At 34.6% G+C, this 24,504-nt stretch overlaps 2 protein-coding genes and 1 long non-coding RNA gene across 3 annotated transcripts; all 3 read left to right on the forward strand.

Annotated features, from left to right (window-relative positions):
- The first annotated feature begins 3,256 nt into the window (after window positions 1-3,256).
- Window positions 3,257-3,940, forward strand: LOC133859943 (succinate-semialdehyde dehydrogenase, mitochondrial-like). The gene is made up of 2 exons (XM_062295535.1): window positions 3,257-3,358; window positions 3,515-3,940. Exons 1-2 carry the CDS (start codon window positions 3,257-3,259, stop codon window positions 3,938-3,940), a joined length of 528 nt encoding a protein of 175 aa, XP_062151519.1.
- Window positions 3,941-9,293: 5,353 nt separating this feature from the next.
- LOC133874567 (uncharacterized) lies at window positions 9,294-11,251 on the forward strand. The gene is made up of 3 exons (XR_009901324.1): window positions 9,294-9,389; window positions 10,274-10,323; window positions 11,161-11,251. It is a non-coding gene; the product is annotated as an uncharacterized LOC133874567 (long non-coding RNA).
- A 7,685-nt stretch (window positions 11,252-18,936) lies between these two features.
- On the forward strand, window positions 18,937-23,020 carry LOC133880781 (probable acylpyruvase FAHD1, mitochondrial). The gene is made up of 7 exons (XM_062319783.1): window positions 18,937-19,124; window positions 19,299-19,464; window positions 19,639-19,691; window positions 20,407-20,469; window positions 21,598-21,648; window positions 21,749-21,866; window positions 22,710-23,020. The coding sequence occupies exons 1-7, from the start codon at window positions 19,020-19,022 to the stop codon at window positions 22,823-22,825; spliced, it is 672 nt and encodes a 223-aa protein (XP_062175767.1). The 5' UTR covers window positions 18,937-19,019; the 3' UTR covers window positions 22,826-23,020.
- Window positions 23,021-24,504: the final 1,484 nt, after the last annotated feature.

The raw sequence follows: 24,504 nt of genomic DNA on the forward strand, positions 1-24,504 counted from the left end.
ATGCTTTATGCTCAAAACCATATACCTTTGCTTTTCAAGAACTATGCTTTTAACACATGCTTTCTTTATAAAACAGTAACCAATCAACATGTTATTTTGCTAAATCATAATTCCCATAATTTAAATCCCAACAATAGGAAGCAATAGAACACATTAAAACAATATTCAAATCATATTTCACAATCAATCTAAGTCCTCATAAAGATCATTGATATATCTTATCAAAATTGAAACTACTCAAAACATCCAAAACACATATAAAACGTAATGTCGGTTCAATATGAAAATAACATATTATTTGCACTTCTATAAAATACATAAAAATAGTATCATTTTCTCAGTGAGTGGAATATTCACCTTAGTTGCGCGGATAACAAACTCAACTAAGCTTCCTCGACAACTTCACGCAATGTGCCATTGTAAAAATAACACATTGCAATTACTAAATATTTCTCTAACACTAACTAATATTTTAGCTATTATTTACCAAAGAACTAACCCATTGGAAAACCCATAGAATTTTCTAGGGTTCCCAACACATGCCCATGAACCTTAAACACTAACTAAACCTAAATAACACTAACCCAAAATATTTGCTTAGGGTTAGACATTAAAAATCACAACCTAAACAAATACCCATAATAATAAACACTAACTCATAAATTATATTTACAAACCTAATCACAATAAACACTAATCCATTAACATAAAACACTAACATAATTATAACAACATTAACCCATAAGAAAATCTTAGGGTTAAATTCACAAAATACCATTTAAGCTAAATATCCATAAATTAGGGTTTGAAGAAACTTAGCCAAAAATTCACCCAAACAATACCCGGAGTTTGAGGGATTTTTGCAAGCTCCAAATAGCACAAAACCTAAAGAATAATTAAGATTAAACTCATATTTTACAAGATTTAACCAAAAATCTATAAAACACGAGTTTAAGGATTTACCTCAAAATAATCGGTCAAAACGTAAATCATCACGCGTAGATCATGTTAATAAAGTTCTATTTGAGGTATGGGGCTTAGGATTTCGTAGATCTAGGGTTTTCCATGAAAACCCTAAGAGAGAAGTGAGAAGAAGCTTGAATTTCCGAAAATATTCCCAAAAGAGGAGCACTACCTCTATTATACAGGTGTCATCCACGTTTTGTGAAGGGCTGTTGGGCCCCTTTATTTTAATGGTCGTTAGGCCTCTTCTTGAATGGCCATTAGGCCTTTTTATTTTAATGGCCATTTGGCCATTGTTTTGAGAATTGAGGCACATAGACGTGCGCCTCTCTTCTCCTTTTTATTTATTTATTTTTATTCTTTTCTTTTTCTCATTTCATTTCTATTTTTTCTATTTTTTTCCATTTTATTTTCTTTTATTTTCTACTTTTTTTTTTATATTTTATTTTCTTTGGACTTTAAAAATATTCTCTTGCATTTTTAATAACACTAAATTAATTTAACCAATTATTTACTTAAATTTTACACTTTAATTACTAAACAATGTCCTGAATTTTTCAAAGAGGGCAATGGCTGGACAGGGTACCGATGCCTATTTTCCAACGTGATGCAACTAGTTGTTGCCAAGCTTAAGGGGAATGCTCCATTTAGTGAACCCGACGAGGATCCCTTAGAGTCGTATCAGTACAAGGTTGATGACCACCCAAGGACCCTAAGGTCCCCCATTTTAGTTAGTGATTTCGAGCAAGCTAGTTGCAGTTGATCAAGCTTTCCTCAAAGTCTTGTAGTGGTTCTCGTATCAATGGTTCCTCCAAAAGATGGGACGCTTGAGATGGAACCCAAATGAGAGGGAATTTCTACTTCTCCAAGCAAGGAGCCTCGACCTGGTGATCTGTCGGTCATAAATGTTGCTACAAATTTAGAGGTATGGCCTAACAATTTGGAGCTCACCTTCGGATACCTCCCACGTTACAAGTCAAGATTTGTTGAGCTCCCCAAGGTACATGTTCCTTAGGTGGAGTAGGGGTTTGAATTTGTTGGTATAGTTTTCGGTATGGTCTTGACAACACACCCTACTCTATTAATCTCGTCTCCTAATCGCTGCAAAACAAACAAAGTCAAGAGAACACGCTAGGGGTTAGCTGGCATTCCTCCCTCTAATGCCTAAGTTAGTGTTTCCTTTGTAAAGTATACTCTAGTGCGATAATTCAGTCTTGTTTTTCATACCTGAGGTCTAGGCCTAATTCAGTCTTGTTTTTCATACCTGACTAATAAGTACCCTCGCTGCATTAAGGTTTCGTCTTCTTTCTCTCCCTTGACCTAGGAGCGCCGTCAGAATCAGACCTTGACTCAGAATCCTCCACCTTCCAAAAGAGGTTCTTTCCCTAACAGTCTCAAAGTGATACGTTCAGATTTTCAGGGGTTCTGTGGCAGCACACGTGGCAATCCTAAAGCCCAAGTCGGCAGAGAATAAGGAGTATAATCTCCATATATTATTTTCCTAAGTGTTTTAGATAATAAAGAATGTATTTTCCATTAACTTTTTTCCTTTCTAGTTATTTTCCTGTACAATGTAATGACGGCTAGACCTAATGGTTATGTCTTATGACCTAGCCGTCTTCTATATAAGTGTAACCCTAATCAATAAAATTTCATGCTGAATATTATGAAAACCTAGAACCTTTGTTGGTATCTTGAAGGTCATGGCTCCCTCGAAGTAGCCATTGGAGATCACGGCTCTCTTGAAGTAGTCCATATCATTTTCTTTTGTTTTTGTTTTTTTATTTATTTATTTGATTGCATCAAGTGGTATCAGAGCGAAGGTTGATTGTTTTCTACAACAATCTCTGATCCACACCATCACCATGTCTTTTTGGAATGAAGAGGAACAAGCGAGGCTAGACAAGATGCGGTCAGAATTCCTTGTGTACAAAGAAGAAGCGAGCAAACAGATGGAGGAGATCAGAAAAGAATTGAAAGCTTTTCTCCACCACGCACCTCTCTGGCAAGCCAATCCTTGCCCATAACGGAAGATTTCAACGCAGGTTTTGCTGGTACGAATTTTATGCCCTATATAATCAATGTCAATGCTGGAAATGACGTCACGATGCAATCTGATTTTTTTGGGGGTATTTCAAGTCCTGATGGTCTTGTTGTCGGGGGTGAAGTTGTTGGAATTTTTGTAGCAACTAGTCTAGTGCAGTTTGGCGTCAATAGCAGGGTTATACCTAGCAACTAGCTTGAGCCGAAACCAAAGCAGTTGAAGAATGGGTCCGACAGGCCAAGAGAGTCCATGTCTCTCTATCAAGAAGGGGCTGAAAATATCAAGGGAGTGATGCAGCAGAATATGAAGAAGAAAGAAGAAGAGAGGAAGCACGGGCTGGAAGAGTATGGAGTAATTTTTACAAAACCATAACTGAAACAAAATGAGAAGGATAAGGAAGAGCAGAGCGTGATTTTTGCTCAGTTCAGGAAGAGAAAGAAGGAACGAAAAGAAGAAGTCGAACGTGTATATGGTAATATAATTCCATCCCTTTTTGCTGATCGCTAGTTGTTTGTTTTAAAGCCTGTAGGTGTTGTTGGTTCAATTGCGCCCCAGAACTTTCTCTTGGCTATGATTACTCGAAAGGTTGGTCCTGCATTCGCATGTGGTTGTGCGGTAGTCATAAAACCCTCTAAAATTATGCCTCTCACAGCTTTGGCAGTAGCAGAGCCCTCTCTTCAGACTGGAATACCCCCAGGCATTGTCAATATGGGAAACATTTCTGATATAGGGGATTCTTTACTTACGAGTAAACAGGTAAGAAAGATCACATTCACATGCTCAATAACAGTTAGAAAGAAATTGATGGCAGGTGCTATTGGGAGTGTTAAAAGGGTATCTCTGGAATTTGGTGGCAATGCACCCTGCATAGTTTTTGATGACGCAAACTTGGATGTGGCAGTAAAAGGAACCCTTTGCAGCAAAGTACCGTAACAATGGACAGACATGTGTTTGTGCAAATAGAGTTCGTGTGCAAGAAGGTATCTACGAGAAAACTGTGAATTTTTTTTTTTTTTTTTTAAAGCTGTCCAAAATCTCCAAGTTGGGGATGACTTTACTGTGGGTGTGGTCCAGGGTCCTCTGATCAATTAAGCTGCAGTGAAAAAGGTGGAAGGGTAGGAGTAATTTTTGGAAAACTGAAGTTCTTCCTTGGGGACAAGGAAGATGTTAGGGGAGAAGGATGATATGTTCAGATTTCCAAGGCTTATACGGCAGCACATGTGGCAATCCTAAAGCCCAAGTCGGCAAAGAATAAGGAGTATAATCTCCATATATTATTTCCCTAAGTGCTTTAGCTAATAAGGAATGTATTTTTCATTAGTTTATTTCCTTCTTAGTTATTTTCCTGCATGATGTAATGACGGCTAGACCTAATAGTTATGTCTTATGACCTAGCCATCTTCTATATAAGTGTAACCCTAATCAATAAAATATTATGTTGAATATTATGAAAACCTAGAACCTTTGTTGATATCTTGGATGTCACGACTCCCTCGAAGTAGCTATTGGAGATCACGGCTCTCTCGAAGTAGCCCATATCCTTTTCTTTTGTTTCTTGTTTTATTTGATTGCATCACAAAGCGAGATTCACGGCAAAAAAATATGAAATTAGTATCAGTCCCGGACCGGATGCGATTTTGAAATATTTGAGATTGCATATATGAATCCCCCGTCGCCAGTGCCATGACCATATCTTGTCGGGGCTACCAAGTGCTTGTACTCGTGGGTTCATATCTAATGGGCCACGAGCCCACAATCGTAAGCGAGCCAATGTGAACCCAGAGACTTATAATTCTCGAAATGGGCTGGGCCAAATGGGATTATTCCCAACAAAGTTATTGGATTCATTCGGGGATGATGTATCTTTGGAAGTCGTTTGAGATCCATAAAGGACCTCGAAACACCTTCAAAAAGAGACTACGTACGAGAGCCTCGGATCACCGACGTACTGTGGGTGATGAGGTCAGCCTCCTTGAGGACCTAATCATTGTCTTATGAGGAGTCATACCTGAAGGTTATGCCGAGGGGAAGAGGTTAGGTATTGTCTATCTACTTGTTGAAAAGATTTGTGATGTGTTTGTTTAGGTAATTTTCTTTTTCTTCTTTGGTTGTTATGTCATGTTGTTTATGTCATCTGTGGTATAATTGATGTTGTTCTCTTGATCGTTACAGAATGCCATGAATGTCATTGATTTTTTTTCTTTAATATATATATATTTTTTAGTAGAGTATAAGGATCATGCTAAGTAAATGCAATTCGAGATGGAGCTTCTCCAACCTCGGGTAGAATGGGCTGAAAGTGACAATCTCCTCCTGAGGGGGGCTCCGAGGTTTGGAGCCAAGGTGGCACTTTGGACCTAAGAAGCTAACGACGACTGCTCGACACTTTGCATGGGGACTACCTGGAATATATTGAAGTGGGCTAGTCGAAAATTCACCTCTGCAGCTCAACAATGAACTCCTCTAGTATGGATACGAGGGTTATTATGACTAACGCAACCACCCACCGATGGAGGTTATACTTGTGATATCGTTAGTTACGTGCACACTTGGGGTATCGACTTGGTCAAGCAACTAGAGGGTGGATGACTAATGTGTCTTATTTAGTGCTGGTGGTTATTAACTGTTAACCATATAACCGTATAACCTATTTTGTAGGTGATTGAAAAAAAATCGTTGACCGCCTATCCTTATATATGATATGTATCATATATATTATATATATATTAAAAAACTAATAATATACAAAATGAAGTCATTTTGGTGCGTTTGATATAAAGTTTTTGTTTTAAGTTTAATGAAATTGATCTTTATTCATAAAAATAATAATAATATTCTTAAACTTTGTTATATTTTGAAGCCTTTTACTCTTTTAAAAAAGACCCAAAATCATCTAAAATATGTCCTAAAAGAGACTCAAGGAAGACCTAAAACACCAAAATAGGTCAATTTCTAAAAAGCGATTATACGGTGCGGTTATAAGTTTCAATAATCATTAACCGTTGGTTATTTTAAAACGGCTAACTGCCTAAGGTGGAGCTTGCGGTTATGAAAACTCAATAACCGCCTAAAGCAGTTGCTGTTGGTGGTTAAAGGCAATGTACTGCTAACCACAACCACCTGTAAACCCCTAACGATATTGTACCATATGTCTCATGAGACGAGCAAACCTCATCGTAAGAGGGTTATGGGTATGAATAGGTCATGTAGAGTTTGGTTATAGACTCTAAAATAGTTATTGGTATTGTATTGTACATTTCATCAACATGATTTTCTGCCTTAAAACTGTTGCATGTTTCTTAAAGTATATCCCTTGAATTGTCTTCTAAATTTACTCTTTCCAAACTGATATGTTTACTTTGATAATTGCTCTTAAGAATAAATTGTCCTAAAAAACTCATGTTTAAACCTTAATGATATTTTGATAACAATTACCCAAAATGCTTTCTCCAAACGATTATCTTTCGAACATTTATTACTAACTTAAATAGAGCTCAGTGTATTGGCTAAGTTTTATTAGCAATTTACTTATTCAATCGTGAATTTACATGATTATTTCCACTTGTAAAAAATTAATGTTTTATAAATTATTGTTTTACATTTTTGCTGCATGCATATATTCTAATATTATGGTAGTCACTACAAAAAAAATGAGTATTAGCGGTGACAAAAAGTCGCCGCTAAAAGTCTTTTTGTCGCCGCTATTAGTCAATAGCGGCCACATGTCACCGCTATTAGTCAATAGCGGCCACATGTCGCCGCTGATGTGGTCGCTGTAAATACTCCGACGCTAATGATCAATAGCGGCGACACAGTATTGATCACTCAACAACGGCGACTTTTGTTGACGCTAAAACTTTTTTCCCCGCCACAAAAAAGGTTTTAACCAAAATCGTGGGTCGCCGCTAATGTTGGGGCATTAGTGATGACCAAATAAGTCGCCGCTAATGATAGAGTATTAGCAGCGACATATGGGTCGCCGCTAATGATATTTTAAAAATTTTAAAAAACACCATTAGCGGCAACATATGGGTTGCCGCTATTGATATTAAAAAATTAAAAATAAAAAGTCGCCGCTAATAATGTTTTATATATATATATATATATAAAACCAAAAAATTAATTTTCAATAATTCATTTATAATTAAGACTAATAACCTATAAGTCAAGAAGACTAGTTCATATACCTAACCAACACCAAACACGGTGAAAGCTAAATATTAAACTCCAAAACATCAAAAGACCACCTAACAACCCAAAATCTAAACATTCATGAACCAAGATTACAAGATCAAAACACATATGTTATGATATCACCAGAATTCAAAAGTAACAAACAGTTGTTATTTCTTCTGCTACTTTCTGTATGGAACATTGTTGTTTTTTGTTTAAGAACTCATTCTGCTAATTAAGCAATATTCTCCCTCTACAACAATTTGTGATAGTTAGACTTTGGCATATTTTTACACTATTTTTAGCAGAATAGCATGACAGTTGTAACACTAAGCACTGGCTATAATTTTCCTGATACTCATAGCATGTATTATATTTTTGGAGCCACTCAAAATGACATTCTGAATCCAATATTTTTTTTTTTCCAGGCATGTAATTATTCAAAGAATCCATAGTATCATTTTTCTTTTTTGGGAATACCTGGTCTTAGTTTGCAAAAACTAGGGGCTTGTTTGGTAAGTAATTGTATTGTAGAATATTTGTGTGTTGTAGAATAAGAAGTGATTGATGTGATATAAAATTTGAGAATGTTTTATAGAAAAGTGAAAAAAATTTTGTTTTGTAGTGAATTTTTTTATTTGAATAATAATAAAATACAGTTGATGTGATATAAAAAGTGTAAAAAAGTTGGAATATTTTTTATTTGATATTTTTGGAAGAAGTGAAAAGAAATAGAAGGAGAATGACAATGGGTTGCCAAACTAGCCCTAGACTTTGGGTGGAGGCTTCATTTAAATTATGTAGAAACATGTTACTGGATTTAGTATGAGTTTAAGGAATATAAGCCAATGGAGCGATTTGAACAAATCCTTAACCACTTGGACCAATTTAGTAATATTTTCTAAATTTTATGGACTAATTAGTGATGGCCAATAAATTCCCATGAGCACTACCTTTTGAATAAATGCAAATTTGAAGTATTCTGCTAGGGTGAAGTTTGTTGCATATAATTGTAACAGTTCAGGGCTTCCTCAGAAATTTACACTAGTGGGTTCTTTTCCTGTTGTTTTGTCCTGCAACAGAGTGACTTGAACACTATTCTTACTAACCGGAGTTGTGTTTACTCAAAGCTTCTAGTTGGTTTGGCTTATGAACATTATTAGTAGATACGATACAAATGTTCCATGAATGTGTAATTATCAAAGTTCTGTGACATGCACACACATTTCTTTTGACATCCCAAAATCTAAACAACAATCAACCAAGACTACAAGATCAAAACACATATGTTATGATATCACCAGAATTCAAAAGCAACAAACAAACCCCACCCACATCCTCATTTTCCATAATTCAGTAAAAAAATTCACAAGACAAATCGTACCCACATCTAAAACCCCAACACATACGTCAAAATAAAATATGAGACACAAAACTAAGAGAGACAATATAACTAAGACCATATAGACAATAAAACTATCATTAACAAAATTCTCAAACTAAATAGAATGGCATAATGCAGCATACTTGATGTAACTTTTCACATAATGAGTGTTTTCTTGTGGTGAAAACATTGTAGACAAGTCTAATACTTAAAGAGTAACCAATATGTAGTCAATAGCCAAACACACTAAATAATTTGTACTCATCCTTATAATTCCATGCAAGCCTCCCGCTTGTTACATTTCACAGTGCTTCCACCAATAAGTGAGTGACAATGGGATTGAAATAACTTACCATCACTTAGGCCCTTGAGCACCGCAATTTCTTGTGTAATAACCCCGACCCCCTTTCAAGGGTAGAATAGTCTTTACCACCTATGAGAATGGATAACTAGACGGGATTAATAAACACTTGATTTTACATATGAATTTTTATTTCTTGATATTAATTCATATTTCTTGATATTAAATAACCACTCTTATATTTTATTAAAACACCTATTTTAAATTTAATAAATTTATATCAATTTAAGTTCCACTTTTATATTAAAAATATTAGATATCTGATTTATTATTATTAAAATACCTATTTTAGTATATAAAATCCTAGCAGCCAAAGAATGAAACCCTACGCCTTATAAATACGTCCTTTAGCTGTCATTTGCTCTTCTCATCTCAAAAAATTTTCATGAAAACCATCTCCCTATTCCTCTCTCGCAAGACGATCCGGCCACAATCTCTTTGTTGCTAGCCAAGAATCACAGCAGGTATATTTTCTTTCCCTTCTACCGACGTCCCCTATCTGTAACTCTCCTATTACTTTTCTATTTTATTTTTTTTTGTTTGTTGATCTCCATATTTCCATATGATTAGACTTTAAAGTTTCTTGTCTTTCCTCTTATTGTTTCTTTTAACATCAAGTACTCACCAACCTCACGACCAAGTACTTCTTGGATTCTTTTTGTTTTGTCTTTTCCTTCTTCCCACCTACTATTTACATGAGGCTTGTTATTTATTAGTTTCTTTTTCTCTTCTAGCAGTGAAACGTAGGAGGTATAGCCTTCAAATTTTTAATCTTCTTTTCTTTTGGTTCTGGTCGGACAGCACATGCTTGATTTTGTCTTGTTGTGTATATCCCCCACTTTTGCTCTTTCCTCTAAACAGCAAGTCTCGTCCCCTTATAATTCTTTTTTTTTTTTTCCTTTTTCCTTTTCGTTCCACTTACGGCAAACCATCAACCTTACTGAATCTTTGATTTATTTTCACTATTGCTGCGGCCGAACTTATGCTAATTGTATCAGCAGCTTATTTTCTTGTTCTTTTCTATGAGTAACTGTAACACAGATGAGTCAAGCTTTTCGCTATTATAGAGCAAAGCTATCAATTTCCATTCAGAGGGTGATGAGAAGGGTCATAAATTTTTGTTTTGATAATTTCCTATTGTATTACCTTTATGGAGTCGTATTTCTAATGTCAATAAAAGAAAACGTGTTATTACTTATTTAATGATTTAATTATTAGTAAAATAATTAATCTTGTTAAACATACCTAGAGAATCCATTCTCAGTAGGTTAGCAAGACAGATCTTAGTGGTGTCAATATGTAGTCTAGTGATTAGCACAAGGTTTTAATTTATTTAAACCTGTACCAGGTGACTAGTTAGCAGTCGAGATAGTCCAGCGACTTATTGCAATCAGAGAGGTAAGGGATCCTCTACCCCTTTTCAAATTGTTTTATGTCATATTACTTTATCTTTTTTTTTTAAACATATTTGCAATTAATTGTTCTTGTTCTATATTTCAAATTATATTGATGCATGAAGGACTATTTTAAAAATAGTTTTGAGATAAAAATTGTCGGTATAAATGTTAATCTTGAAATCACTATTTTAAAAGAAGCTTTGGTTATAAAGGATTTTCTAATTATTCGTAAATTGTGTAGTTGGTTTCCGAGACGGGAAGTTACAGTTTTTTTTGAAATTAATGAGAAAAGGAGAGTAAAAACCCTCCCACACGTTGTCTCAAAAGTTATTAAAGGAATAAGAATAATTTGTGAGAATGAGATTTTTATAAATGAGGCACGTGTGTGGAGGAGACTATTATTTTGGCCCCAGAGATATTCACAGAGATTTACAGAGTTTAAGCTCGGTACCGTTGCTTGGATGGAAGCGTAACCGCTCAAAGACTTATAGAAAGCGGATCCATCCCTATGTCATGCTAAGTGCACTTCAATTAATTAGCTGACGGGGCAGGGCCTGTGGCCACAGTTTACCTGCCTGAGGTCGCAGTAGACCGCGCAACCCTAGTACACAGGGCGTAATAGTGTACATGGGCCCTATATATGAGACGTCTTAATCGTTAACGGGTATTTTATATGTTAAGTAAAATGCCAAATTTTGAATTGTGTTATAGAAATTTAGATTTCAAGTGTATTTTTATAATTGTTTTAAAGAAAATGAAGTTAACTCAACCGTTTTATGGTTGAGGGTTGTCTTGCTGAGCATTTCTCGCTCACCCCTTATTTTTGTTTTGTTTTCAGGTTATGAACAGAGAGACCTAGGCTGCCGGGATGGGATCTAGGCTAGCAGTAGGATATTATTTTTCTGTTACCTTAATAAGTGCACTTGCACAATAAATTCAGTTTTCCTTTGCATTTTCATTTATGGTATCAAACAGTATTACTCTTTTCGAAATAAACGTTTCCGCATTTATTAAAGCTCTGAGTTTTAAAATTTTTATTATTCTATTTAATTAATTTATGTAATTCAGCATATTAGCTAGGTTGTTGGCAGACCTTACGAATCTTTGCAGTTTGGTGTATAAAAATGGACGAACCTAACCCTTAGCGGTTTGGGGGCGTTACATCTTGCTTATCTTTCTCTCTTGTCATCCTACACACACTTAAAAAGAAAATTGTGTTATGTAATTTTACTCCCTTACTTTGTTTACTCAAAGTTCTTTGACCTTGATAAACATGTCAAGGGAGGTTTACTATTCAAAGTTTTTAAACGGAAAATTGCACAAAATCTCTTACTTGTAATACAAACAATAATTGTTCGAATAGACAAGCTTCAACCATAATCTAAGAAAGGGAAATAAATTGATGAAGTTAGTAATGTTCAACTATACAAACAGCATCCGATACTAATCCTAAATTCAACTAGCATATGCATAGATTTAGAATCCACAAAAAAAACATATATGCATATTAAAAAAATTCAAGATATTCCAAAATATGTTGTTAAAATATTGAAACAAGCTTTTCCAAAATATTTAAGGTACATATGGTGTAAACCTATTAGATGCGGAGCAGGATTTCCAAGAATTCAAACTTTAGATTTGCAGAGAACACTTTCTATATGGATATTTACTTTCATTCTATACATAGAGAACACATAGCTCTCTTCATTCTATATGTTGATTCAATGAAGCTTTTATAGGTAAAAGGTCCCCTAATAGGCAATATCATATATAGTCACCTCAACAACACCACTATCCAAACCAACAAAAAAAGAAATGGGGAAATAAATACAAATTCCATTTTCAGATGCCAAATTAGAATTCAAACCAACAGAAAAAGAGGGAAAAAAATCCACCTTCTACAAATTCTCATACCTAAAACCTCAAAATTAGTCCAAAGTATCAAATAACAATAATTCAAATCAACAAGAACCCAACAATGACCCAATCTCTCTTTGACAACATTATTGCACAATTCAATTGTCAAATTTTCCAAAGAACAACCTTGAATATCAACAAAATAGAGATATAACATATTGATAAAAAGGTTCACCAAAGAATGAGAGTCTTAATGCATGCCCCACAAAGCTCTCTTCAAGTGTTTCAGGCAATGTAGGAGAATCTAAAGACAATGTAAAAGGTGTGCTTGAGTAACTTACCATTACTTGAGTCCTTTAGCGCCGCAATTTCTTACATATCTTTCTCTCTTTACATCCTACATACACTTAAAGAAGTGTTATATCAAAAATTTAGACTCAAATTTCCTTGGTTCATAATTTCCATTTAATTGTATGTGATTCCTTATAATTAGGGTCGTCACTTGTTTTGACAGGTAAGCTCTGTACTCTAAGCTGCCCGAAGCCAATGAGCCTACGTCACCCTTTCTATAAACCATTCAAATTATACTGTAATTCCAACACCCCAATGGTAGGAATCCTAATTCCAGATCAAGTCCCAAAAGAATATGTTGGTTCCTCTTCACTCTTGAAAAAATAGTTTTCCCTTTTGTACCTTCTACTTTTTATCTAGTTAATAAAATATCACACCACATTATTTGGCATACAAGAAAAGGGGGACCAAAACAAATAAACACTCATTTACGAGCTCATTTTTATGAACTTTTGAAATAATTACAAACAATCTTATGCAGAGTACTTGAGAGATATTAAGACAGACAAACAATAATGACAAAATCTATAGTTGGAGGATCTCTGCTAGAAAATCATAAATTTAGGGCATAAGGAATCTTTCTACACATTTCATGCACAAATGTATAATGACACATAACGTGGCATCAGACACCACCTAAAGGAATGACATCAAGCAGTTCCATGAACTAATGTACACAACACATGTTGTCCATGCATTGGAACATCTACCATTACCCCAAATCTAAATTATAATTTTGCCATAAAACCCCATGACCTCATTTTAGTCATGCTAGAAGAGAATTTATGTCCCTATGAATCAAACACCCCGTCCCTTCCCCCTCTCTCTGCCCTTTTTAGTGATGACAACGCTCGATTCCATGGTTATGAGTTCCAATCACTGTTAACTTAATTTCTAGGCCCACAAGAAATCCTAATATACAAAAGTACAGCAACGAATTAAGACCAACCTCTGAACAGTGAGACCACAGAGGAGCTTGTAGCGTAGAGATTCGGACTGGGCAAAAGTGCAGAGCCCTCTAATCCTTCTCCCCTTCTCACCTATAAAATCAAACCCCATAAAATCAATTCATTGGAATCACACAAAACCAAACAAAAATTGGAAATACAGAAGAAATCAAGGAGGTCGTTTTCCATTAGGCTTTCGCAAAATTTACTTCCACGTGATGAAAATGGGAAGAAAAAAAATGAAAATGTCTAATTCCTAAAACTTTATACAATAGCAACTGAGCCTCATTATGTAGGAAACGCAAATCCACAAAAGTTTTGAGTTTTTATTTCCCTTTCTTTCATTTTCTTTCCTTTTCTTTTTGCCGCAAACAAACGATTTTTTTTTTTAAAAAAAAAAATTTAGAAAATAAATGAAAATAAAATACACTAGAGGGAACTGAAGGACCTTCAAGAGAGCCAGCGAGCTTGAGGACGTTGGTGACGACGGAGATGACCTCGGGGTTTTTTTTCTGGGTGAAAATCTTTCTTCATCAACTAAAAAGAGATTTTGATATGTTGGATTAGTGAGACGTGCAGGAGAGAGAGAGAGAGAGAGAGAGAGAGAGAGAGAGAGAGAGAGAGAGAGAGAGAGAGAGAGAGAGAGAGAGAGAGAGAGAGAGAGAGAGAGAGAGAGAGTGATATGCGAAATTTTTGCCTTAGCGCGTTTCATTCCAGTGTTAAGTATTAGGCATTATTAGCGGCGACACCAGCTGGTCACTGCTAATAATTTGATTGATTTTTTTTTTTTTTTTTTTTTTTTTGTAAAAAAAAAAAAAAAGGTTAAATAACCTATTGGTACCTGAGTTTTACATGTTTTTAAATTTAGTACCTCAGTTTTGTTTTGTATCATATGTAGTATCTGAATTAGGGGTAAAAACTCATTTCGTACTTCTGTTAAATTTTTCGTCCAAATTTTAACGTCTCGCCACGTGTCAACCGCAGAGGTTGACATGTGGCACTATATATAAAAAAAATAACAAATAAAAAATAAAAATCTTTAAAAAATAATCAAAATTAAAAAAAATTGAAGAAAAGAAAAAAGAAGAAGCCACCCCCTTGGCAGATCTGGGGTGGCCGACCCATGGCAGAAAATAAATAAATAAATAAAATTTTAAAAAAATAAAAAAAATAAAATTATGGATTTTGGCCCTTGGTGGTGGCTGAACCACCCCCGTGGCCCTAGAGTGATTCCGGTAGAGATGCTGATTCTGGTGATTTGTGGTAGCTAATTAATTGTGTGGCATCTAGGTTTCAATCCCAAAATGTTCTAGCCCAAAGGTAATTTGTTACTAATTTTATACATAGGAATTAATTGATAAAATCAAAAGTTCAGATGAACTTGTTATGAATTAATAACATGGGAAAATTACAAAATCAGTCCACGTGGTCGTATTTATTTGCAATAAGTATCATAGGCTTTAAAAAGTGATTTAAAACTCATGTAGTAAGCATAAATAATAAATAACTCCTTATATTGGTATACTGCTTAAAATCATAACGGAAACCATTAGTATGTCACATCAACCCTCATCATAGTTTGACACATGTCTTTTCTAATAAAAATATAAAAATAATATATATATATATATATATATATATATATATATATATATATATATATATATATATATATATATATATTAAAAAAAAGAGTAAAATAAAATAAAAATTAAATTAAATTTTTTATTTTAAAAAAAAAAATAAAGAAAATAGAGTGGCTTGCAAGCGCCACCTCTGGGGTGGCTCGCGGCCACACGCCTCCTCAAAGGGGTGGCTGCCGTTCTCCTTTCTATTTTTATTTTTTTAAAAAAAATAGTTTTTTTAGTTTTCAATATTTAATTTTTTTTTTTAGTTTTTTTTTTTTTATTTTTTATATATATTTTTTAATTGAAAAATGACACATGGCAGAGATAATATGGGGATATTTTGCCAAATGTGATATTTTTCAAATGTTTTGGTAGTTTGGGGGGCTGGAGTTGGAGTATTGACAGTTTGTGGGGCTAGTTGCAAAACGGGTGGTAATTTGGGAGGCTAAAATGTAATATTCCCTAAAAAAAATTTAAAACTGTTTATTCTTTTTTTTTCGAGTGTTTATTTTTTTAAAAAAATAATAATTTAGGGTCAATTTTGTCTTTTTGTTGGTCTTAGGGGGGATATTGACATAATTGGTAGTTCATGAGATACATTGACAATTAAGTGGTAGTTTAAGGGGAATATGTGTGCTTTTCCAAAAAAAATAATAATAATGTTATATATTTCTTAATAACTATTTAAAAATTATAATATGTATATATGATGTGTATATGTAATATATATATGGGAAAATTACAATTTAGCTACCCCCATAGGGCAGTTTGGGCCAAAAAATGAAAAAGCGTCTAATTTGATCGATTGGACGGACAAGTACAGTAGGATCGATTGGACGATCGATCGAACCTTCACAATGTCATATGATGATTGATCGGACAAGTACTTACGATCAATCGCACGTTAGATCGAACATTCACTATGTCAAGTTTGATCGATCGAACTCCATCACGACCAATTGGACAAATGCAATAGGATCGATCAAATGGTCTATCGATAATATTATTATATCATGATCGATCAGACTACTACCCTAGGATCGATCAAACGTTCGATCGAACCTTCACTTTGTCAAGTTTGATCGGTCGAACTCTATCATGATTAATCAAACTAATGCAATAGGTTCAATCGATCGAAGTGATATACTTTGATCAATCAGATCTTTTATCGATCCTATGATCCTGTCATGATCGATTGAACTAGCACTTAGGATCAATCGTACGTTAGATCGGACATTCACTTTGTCAAGTTTGATTAATCGAATTCTATTACGATCGATTAAACTATTGCACTATGATCGATCATATCTTCTATTGATCTTATTATGATCGATCAGACTAATGCATTATGATCGATCATATCTTCTATTGAACATTCACTTTGTCAAATCGGACCAATGCACTATGATTGTTAATATCTTCTATCGAACATTCACTTTGTCAAGTTTAATTGATCAAACTCTATCACGATTGATTAGACTAATGCATTAGGATTGATTGGATGTTCGATCGATCAGAGTAATTCGCTTGGATCTTCTGATCGATCCTATGATGATCGATTGGACTAATACTTAGGATCAATCACATGTTAGATCGAACTTTCACTGTGCCAAGTTTGATTGATGAAACTCTATCACAATCGATCATACTAATGCACTAGGATTGATCGGATGATATATCAATCATATTATTTTATTATGATTGATTGAACTACTACACTAGGATCGATCGAACCTTCACTGTGTCAAGTTTGATCGGTTGAACTCTATCATAATTAATCAGACTAATGCAATAGGTTCGATCGGATATTCGATACATGAGATCATTCTGTTTTGTTTAGGATACATTTGACCAAGTCTATAATCTAATGCACTAAGATCAATCATGACAAAAACAATTAATATATATCTAAAAAAACAAAAAATTTATAAACGGTGAATATATATTAAATAAGAATAGTAAATAGAAAATTTCACTAATAATATTTAAAAATATCAATTTTTTTTTTTGTAGGATTTAATTGTTTGAAAAAAGTTTATTAGGCTAATATTATTTTAAGAGGCTAAAATATGATTTTATTTTTTATTTTATTATTATTTTTTATTGTGTAGAGTCAATAGCGGCGCTCCAATTGTCACCGCTATTGACACCTTATTAGCGGCGACATCTAAGGATCGCCGCTAATAATCTAGCATTAGCAGCGACACTCACAAGTCGCCGCTGATAAATACGATTTTGCATTTTAAATTTTTTGTAGGGTCAATAGTGGCAACTCCAATTGTCGCCGCTATTGACCAATTATTAGCGGGGACCTTTAGATGTCGCCGCTGATGAATATGATTTTGTTTTTTTAAATTGTGTAGGGTCAATAGCGGCGACACCTGGAGTCGCCGCTATTGACTATTATTAGCGGCGACTCGTATTTGTCGCCGCTAATAATCTAGTATTAGTGGCAACTTGTGAGTGTCGCCGCTGATGATGGATCATTAGCGGCAATATTTTGTTGCTGCTAATAATATAGTGTATATTTGCGGCTACTATTAGCGGCGGCACAAAAGTCGCCGCTAAAGATCGCTCATTAGTAGTGACCTCTAATTGTCGCCGCTAATGAGTGATCTTTAGCAGTGACTTTGGTGTCCCCGCTAAGAAGTTGTCCGCTAATGTGCAAATTTCTTGTAGTGAGTAGAGGTTACACTTCAAGTTAATTACCAGTTAATTAATTAAGAGCATTACGAGTACTAATCCGAATAGTTTTTAATGAATTAATTGTTGGTGGCGATAGAATTAAGTTTTGTCTATCTCATAGGTCTATTATCAAGCTAAAATCCTTGTATGATTAGGTGGCAGCCTTTGAGAACATACATATTTCTTCTTCTCTTTTTCTTTCCTTTTCTTTCTTCTTCTTCTTCTTCTTCTTTTTTTTGTCTTCCCCTTTGACTGTCTTTAAGGATGCTTTTCGGCGTCATGAGGAGTACCAGTCAGCTCATAAAAAGGATGAAATGGTAAGACAGTTACATTCCAGCACTCTCATTAGCAGTAAATCCTGGAAATGCCCAGATTTGGGGTATGTTAAAGTTAATTGGGATGCCTCTTTAAATATTAGAAATGGAGTTGTTGGCCTGGGTTGTGTAATTAGAAGTGATGATGGAGTGATTGTGGGTGCCAAATGTTGTGCTTGCATGGTTGAAGCAAATCCCCTCTTGGCAGAATGTATGGCAGCCCATTCAGCTATGAATTTTTGTAAAGATATGAGTTTTTCTAAGATTATTTGCGAAGGTGACTCCCTTCAAGTGGTTAAAGCAATTTGTGATCCAAGCTCCACTTCTGTTAAAATTGGGCACTTTGTAGATGCTATTAGAAAAGATGCTTCTGATTTTATTTCTTGCTCTTGGGCTCATTGTTGTAGAGAAGCAAATGTTGTTGCCCACCAATTAGCTAGAAAAGCTTCTTCTAAATGCTTGTCTTATAGTTGGATTGAGGAGATGCCTCTTTTCATTTCTGATGCTTCTTTTAGAGACTTTTTGGTCTCTAGACTGTAATTTGGTCATCTCTCTTTTAATGAGAAGAAGATTTTCAGTGTTCAAAAAAAAAAAAAAAAACCTATTATCAAAAGGTCAAAAGAAAGTACTTTAAATTTTTATTTTTATTTTCTCAATAAAAAATACAGATTTTTTTTTTTTAAAAAAAAAAAACATTTAGATAAAATAGTAAAATTAAATGATTTAGATAAAATATGTAATTAAAATAGATTAAAAAAAACTAATTTTTTTTTAATTAAAATACGAAGTAAATTTGTTGAACGGTAAATGCCGAGAAGATTACCAAATGAGAGGAGACGGTTAAACGTAGGTCGACAAAAGTGACAGATTCCAAGGCGGATTCAAGAAACAGAGGGGAAAGGCTGTTTTTGAGAAATGGCAACGGCATTTCAGCATCTATTGACAGCGGGGACTAAGATCGTCGCTGTGGGCAGAAACTACGCCGCTCATGCCAAAGAACTAGGCAACGCCGTCCCCAAGGTCTTCCCTCCTCTCTCTCTCTCTCTCTCTCTCTCTCTCTCTCTCTCAACATGTCTTAATCCTCTGTTTGATGCCCGAGAAACTGCAGGGAAAGAAGAACAAAAATAGGAAATTTGTTGGAGATTTTGGTTGTTTTGTGCTCACTTGAATTGGACTACATGTTGTTGTGAATAGGAGCCGGTGTTGTTTCTGAAACCGACGTCGTCTTACTTGGAAAATGGAGGCACGATCAGAATCCCACACCCGTTGGAGTCTCTGGACCATGAGGTGGAGCTCGCGGTGGTGATCGGAAAGAAAGCTCGCGAGGTTCCTGAGGCCACTGCCATGGACTATGTTGCGGGTATGCTCCAAAACGTTGACCTTTCTTCATGGAAATTGATATAATAATCACATTTTTATTGATCTTTGTTGGATTTGTTTATTCACATCGTTGTTGATGAACGGCTCTAGTTCATGGAGTATTTATTATGTTGTTTTGGATGAAATCCCATTTGCTTAAAGTTTGGTGTCTCAGGTTATGCTCTGGGACTGGATATGACTGCCAGGGAAATTCAAGCTTCTGCAAAAGTAGGCACCTTTTACTCTCCTACATGTTAATAAAAATCAAGATCCTCTAAACTTTCTTATCGTAACTCTACGGTGCAATTGTGATATCCTGGATTGGATTGGAATGTGGCCACTGGACTAGATAGTCAATTACAGGGAACCTCAATTGTGAGTAGGCCTTTTGGGGTATAAAACAGATGTGGTTAGTGCTTCTTGGATTGTGACTGGGGTTCTTAAAATTTTAATTGTTATTCTTTTATTAAATTATTCATACTTTTTCACCTGAGGATGCAGTGTTTTAACATTCTTAATATTGATAATTCTCTTCTCAAGTGGTTTTTGTAACACGAATTGGTGGTTTCCGTATCCATGTGCTGCCCTTTTATATAATCCATTTTTTTGGATGTGGAAGATTAAGAAAGGTTTATGTCACATGTTAATATGGATGAAATGATCATGATTGTGGTGCTTTTGCCAAAGCATGTTAACGAACTAAGAAGTATTGTGATGTTGGTGTAACTAGCATGTTACTGCTAGTTAACGCAAATTCGATAGAGTTGGATTGTGTACTTATGAAATTGAGAATAGCGTGAGTCTGTTGTGGACCCTATTATTTTATCACAGGAGTAACTCATATAGTTTTACCATGTATTTGCTTCTCTTTTGCATTCAGATAAAAGTATGTGATCCTTGTTTGCTAGTTAATGTGGCTTCTTTTTCTTGCTACATGTACCAGTCTGCAGGTCTTCCATGGACGGTAGCTAAAGGGCAGGACACCTTCACACCAATCAGTTCTGTTGTAAGAAATGAACTGTACTTTTTCTATGCTTCTACTTCTGCTGAAATTGTTCTATATTGGATCGTAAATTCATTTCACAGATCAAACAGGTGCTCTGAGCAGACACATAGATGAGAAGTTACTAATATTAACAAACATGGGTTGGGAGTAAGAAGAAATCTAAGAAATTATTTTCCTAAAACTTTACATTTTCTATTTTAAGTAGTTGAAAAAGAATATGAAGGCTTTTCTGGAGGCAATTAGAGACCAACACCAACAACGCTGCTTCCCTGTACTTGTAGTAGTTGTACTATTACGTATAATCTCACCAATTTTTGTAGTTAAAAAAAGCGGGAAATTTTGATAGGACTCTCTAGTGCTTTACATGTTTTTTGACAGTATCTCTTGTGCTTTTTCATGTTTTTTGACAGCAAAACCCCAATTTTGAATTTTATAAATTTAAGACCTGAGTTTAGGGTCATTTTAAATCGAAGACTTTCATTCATTTTCCCTCAAATAAATAATATAAATTTTGGTGAAAAAAACAATTATGTCCTCATCTAAAATTAAATAAAGAAAAAGACAAAAACAAAAACACACCATGGCTAGGCTGTTACCCAGCCCCATTGTGGCTGGACGAGAGATGGGGCTGGGTCATACTCGGACACAGCTGTGGCTGGGCAGCAACTACCTAGAATGACAGAGCTGGCTTGATCCGTGGCTGGTCATGCAGCCATGTCTGTGGTTGGGTATGACCTGGCTAGACTCCCATGGCTGGGCTGTTTCCCAGCCATGTCTATGCCTGGTTAGATGTTAGCCAGCACATCCACAGGGCACTCATGGCTGGCCCTAAACTTTGCATATTGCTTCTTTATATTGATTTTGTAGAAAAATGGATGAAAGTTTTTAGATTTAAAATGTTCCTAAACTCGGATATTAAATTTTCAAAATTGGAAACAGGGGTCTTAATGTCAAAACCGCGAAAAACACAAGGGGGTCCTATCAATATTTTTCTAAAGAATAATAGAAAAGAAGTAGCTTTAAGTAATCAGTAATTACTTACCTGTTGATTCTTCACTACGAGGATTTGTCTTTCTTTTAACTATATTTAGGCATACTTTCTATTTGATCCCCCAAAATATTATGCAGCTGCCCAAGGCAATGGTGCCAGACCCTGACGACTTAGAACTGTGGTTGAAGGTTCAAAATCTCCAAACTTAATTTGTTTTATACTTTACAAAATGTTTATTTTATGGTCATTCCAAACTGATTGAGGTTGACTGGATTTGCGTCACAACAGGTTGATGGTGAAATACGACAGAAAGGCTCAACCAAGGATATGATATTTAAGATCCCGTTTCTCATTAGCCACATAAGTTCTATCATGACACTTCTGGAAGGAGATGTCATACTGACAGGTATTGCCTTTTCATTATTTCTGCTATAATTATTGTAGTCTAAACACTAAAACATTATTTGTAAAAACCTATTTTCGTGAATGAAATTGGGATCTTAATTGATATAAAGGACTCTTATAAGGAAGATTAGCCACTGCCTATCCCATTCATACTTAAGTTTTAATCGCTTTTTATGCTAAAAGTCATGCACCGGGCGCAGTTTGTTATCTATATGTCAGGCGTTAGTTTATATGCTAAAAATCATGCCTATAGTTCTAACGTTCTGAAACCACTTTTGGCTTATGTAATATGTATGCTTAGCAATTCATACTTAAGGTTTAGTTTGGATGCTTAAGGTGGCTAAGTAAATGATTGCTGTGGGTGTCAAATGGCCTATCCAAATCCAAGAGATGTGATTTCTGTATGATTTTATTCATGGGAGGGCTTAATTACAAAATTCACAGGACGCTCATTGTAGTTTATTGATAAGTACTGGGGATTGATGTTCAGTTGACTCATATCTGTATATGACACAATCTTAAAAGACAGTTTTTTTTTTTTTTTTTGATAAGTAATCTTACAAGACAGTTTAATTTATGCCTTAAAAAAGCAGCATTTGTGGTTGCTTGTTAACACAAACTGCCATGGGATAGCTAGAGGTTAATGAGAGACACTAATGGATTAGAACAAAGCAGCTGGTTCTGGTACTAACATGATGTCATGCCATTGTTTTTGCCGATCATGTTTAGGTAATTAGGTCCATGTAACTATGTTCTTCCAGAGTTATCAACCTTTCTGAGACAAGAATGAAGATCATGAGGTCGCATTAATTGTGTTATTAACTTATTGATGCTGTTTGTGCAGGCACTCCACCAGGTGTCGGCCCTGTGAAAGCAGGTCAAAAGATAACTGCTGGCATTACCAACCTACAGGACGTCTACTTCAATGTTGAAAAACGGCAAAAGCCGGGAAGTTCTTAACTACATTCTTCGCTCTTTTTCTTTCCGAAGGTGTTCACGGGACGGGGCGTACCATCTAAAACACCATTCTATTCCAGTTGTTTGAAGGAGAACCATCTAGTAAAAAGGGATTTAAATAAATAGCTCCGTTATGGACAATTGGACATGATTTTCAGAAAGCAGAATAATTACTATTTGTCTCACTTTTACAGTTGACATGTTGGTTGAGGAATCATTCTTATGGGCGTGCAAACTCAGGTATTGAAGCATTGATCAAATCCCTCGACTCAGATATAAATCCATATATAAATCTGTGTGGAGAACTACTACGTGCTGACTCAACCATAATTTCTATTTAGTAAATTCCTATACTACTGTCATATAACTGAATATCGTAGCAGTAAAAATCAGTCCTACGATTAACATTTTTTTTATTTTTTATTTACTACAAGTGCTTATTTAAAGACTGATTTTTATGGCCACATTATCTAATTGTATGGCAGTTATCTACTAAATAACATTTTACTCTCTTTCCTCATAGTTTAAATGTGGCCAAAATGCTTAGCTTATAGATTTGCATCTCCACCGAGGTCCAAATTTGCTACAGTATTGGCAGAAGAAAATTGTTAAAGAGGAACAAGCATGAAGACAGTAATACGGGGTGGAAAATATTTTCCATAACAAATTCATTGCTTGAGATGGTGATTTTCTTTGATATGCATTAGTAATTGTTGGAGCAAAAGTCTCTGAATTCTAAAACTAATGATAAAAAGCTTCAAGGCTCGTTTGTGACTCACTTTTCCCTAAGATAATATTTGTCACCACTAATTATTTTTAAAGAGAGCTTCACTTATAATCCTTAATTTTTCATTACTTTTAAAAAAATGTACTCAAACTTTAAAAGTGTTAATTTAGAGTAATCGTCTTTCAATTTTTTTCAATTTTCATTCCTTATAATTTTTCGTTAAATCCTATTAAAATTCTCAAAATACCTCTCCTTTTATTTTAGAAAAAAAAAAAAAAAAATACTAGGATTTAGGTATTGGTCAGAATTTAACAGAATTTGCAAACATACCCATGCTAGAATCTTGGAAAACTTTTATAATTTTTTTTAAAAATAAAAAATAAACTAATGGGTATTTTAAAAATTTTGATAGGATTTAATGAAAAATTTTAACATATGGCTGAAATTGAAAAAAATTGAAAAGCGAATACCCTAAATTGACACTTTTTAAAGTTTATATACATTTTTTTAAAAGTAACGAAAGATTAGAGATTATAAGTGAAGTTTTTCCTTGTTTTTAATTGGTGTATATCGAGTTACAATAATTTCTATAATTGCCTTCTAACAGTAATTAAATTCTGACCGTATGATCGCAGTTTTTACCAACAGACAGTTAATCTTGACTATCAAATCGTACTTAACTTCAATCGTTAAATCTCACTTGATTTAATCTTATAGTTGATAATATTAACATTCAAGTAAATCTAACCGTCGAATCGTGCATATAAGCATCCTATAATCTAGATCAAATTACTAGATCATAAAATCACAATTATATAAAATTTAATATTCATGATCTTATTGCTCCTTACTATGATGTTTCTTGCCAAGTACCAATTGTGCCATAAAGGCGCCACAAAAGCATGGAATCACTTATTTAGATCGTTGGATTTCAAAGATTGCACCTTTTATGTCA

The sequence above is a fragment of the Alnus glutinosa genome, chromosome 1 (assembly GCF_958979055.1).
Source record: "Alnus glutinosa chromosome 1, dhAlnGlut1.1, whole genome shotgun sequence".
Classification (NCBI taxonomy): Eukaryota; Viridiplantae; Streptophyta; class Magnoliopsida; order Fagales; family Betulaceae; genus Alnus; species Alnus glutinosa.

Bases quoted from the DNA above. Each gene is read 5' to 3' on its own strand.
- LOC133880781 (XM_062319783.1), top strand. From the start codon at position 19,020: ATGGCAACGGCATTTCAGCATCTATTGACAGCGGGGACTAAGATCGTC. The intron at 19,125-19,298 runs GTCTTCCCTCCT...TGTTGTGAATAG, and splicing joins TAGGCAACGCCGTCCCCAAG to GAGCCGGTGTTGTTTCTGAA. The intron at 19,692-20,406 runs GTAGGCACCTTT...TACATGTACCAG, and splicing joins AAATTCAAGCTTCTGCAAAA to TCTGCAGGTCTTCCATGGAC.
- LOC133859943 (XM_062295535.1), top strand. From the start codon at position 3,257: ATGTCTCTCTATCAAGAAGGGGCTGAAAATATCAAGGGAGTGATGCAG. The intron at 3,359-3,514 runs GTAATTTTTACA...GCTGATCGCTAG, and splicing joins ACGGGCTGGAAGAGTATGGA to TTGTTTGTTTTAAAGCCTGT.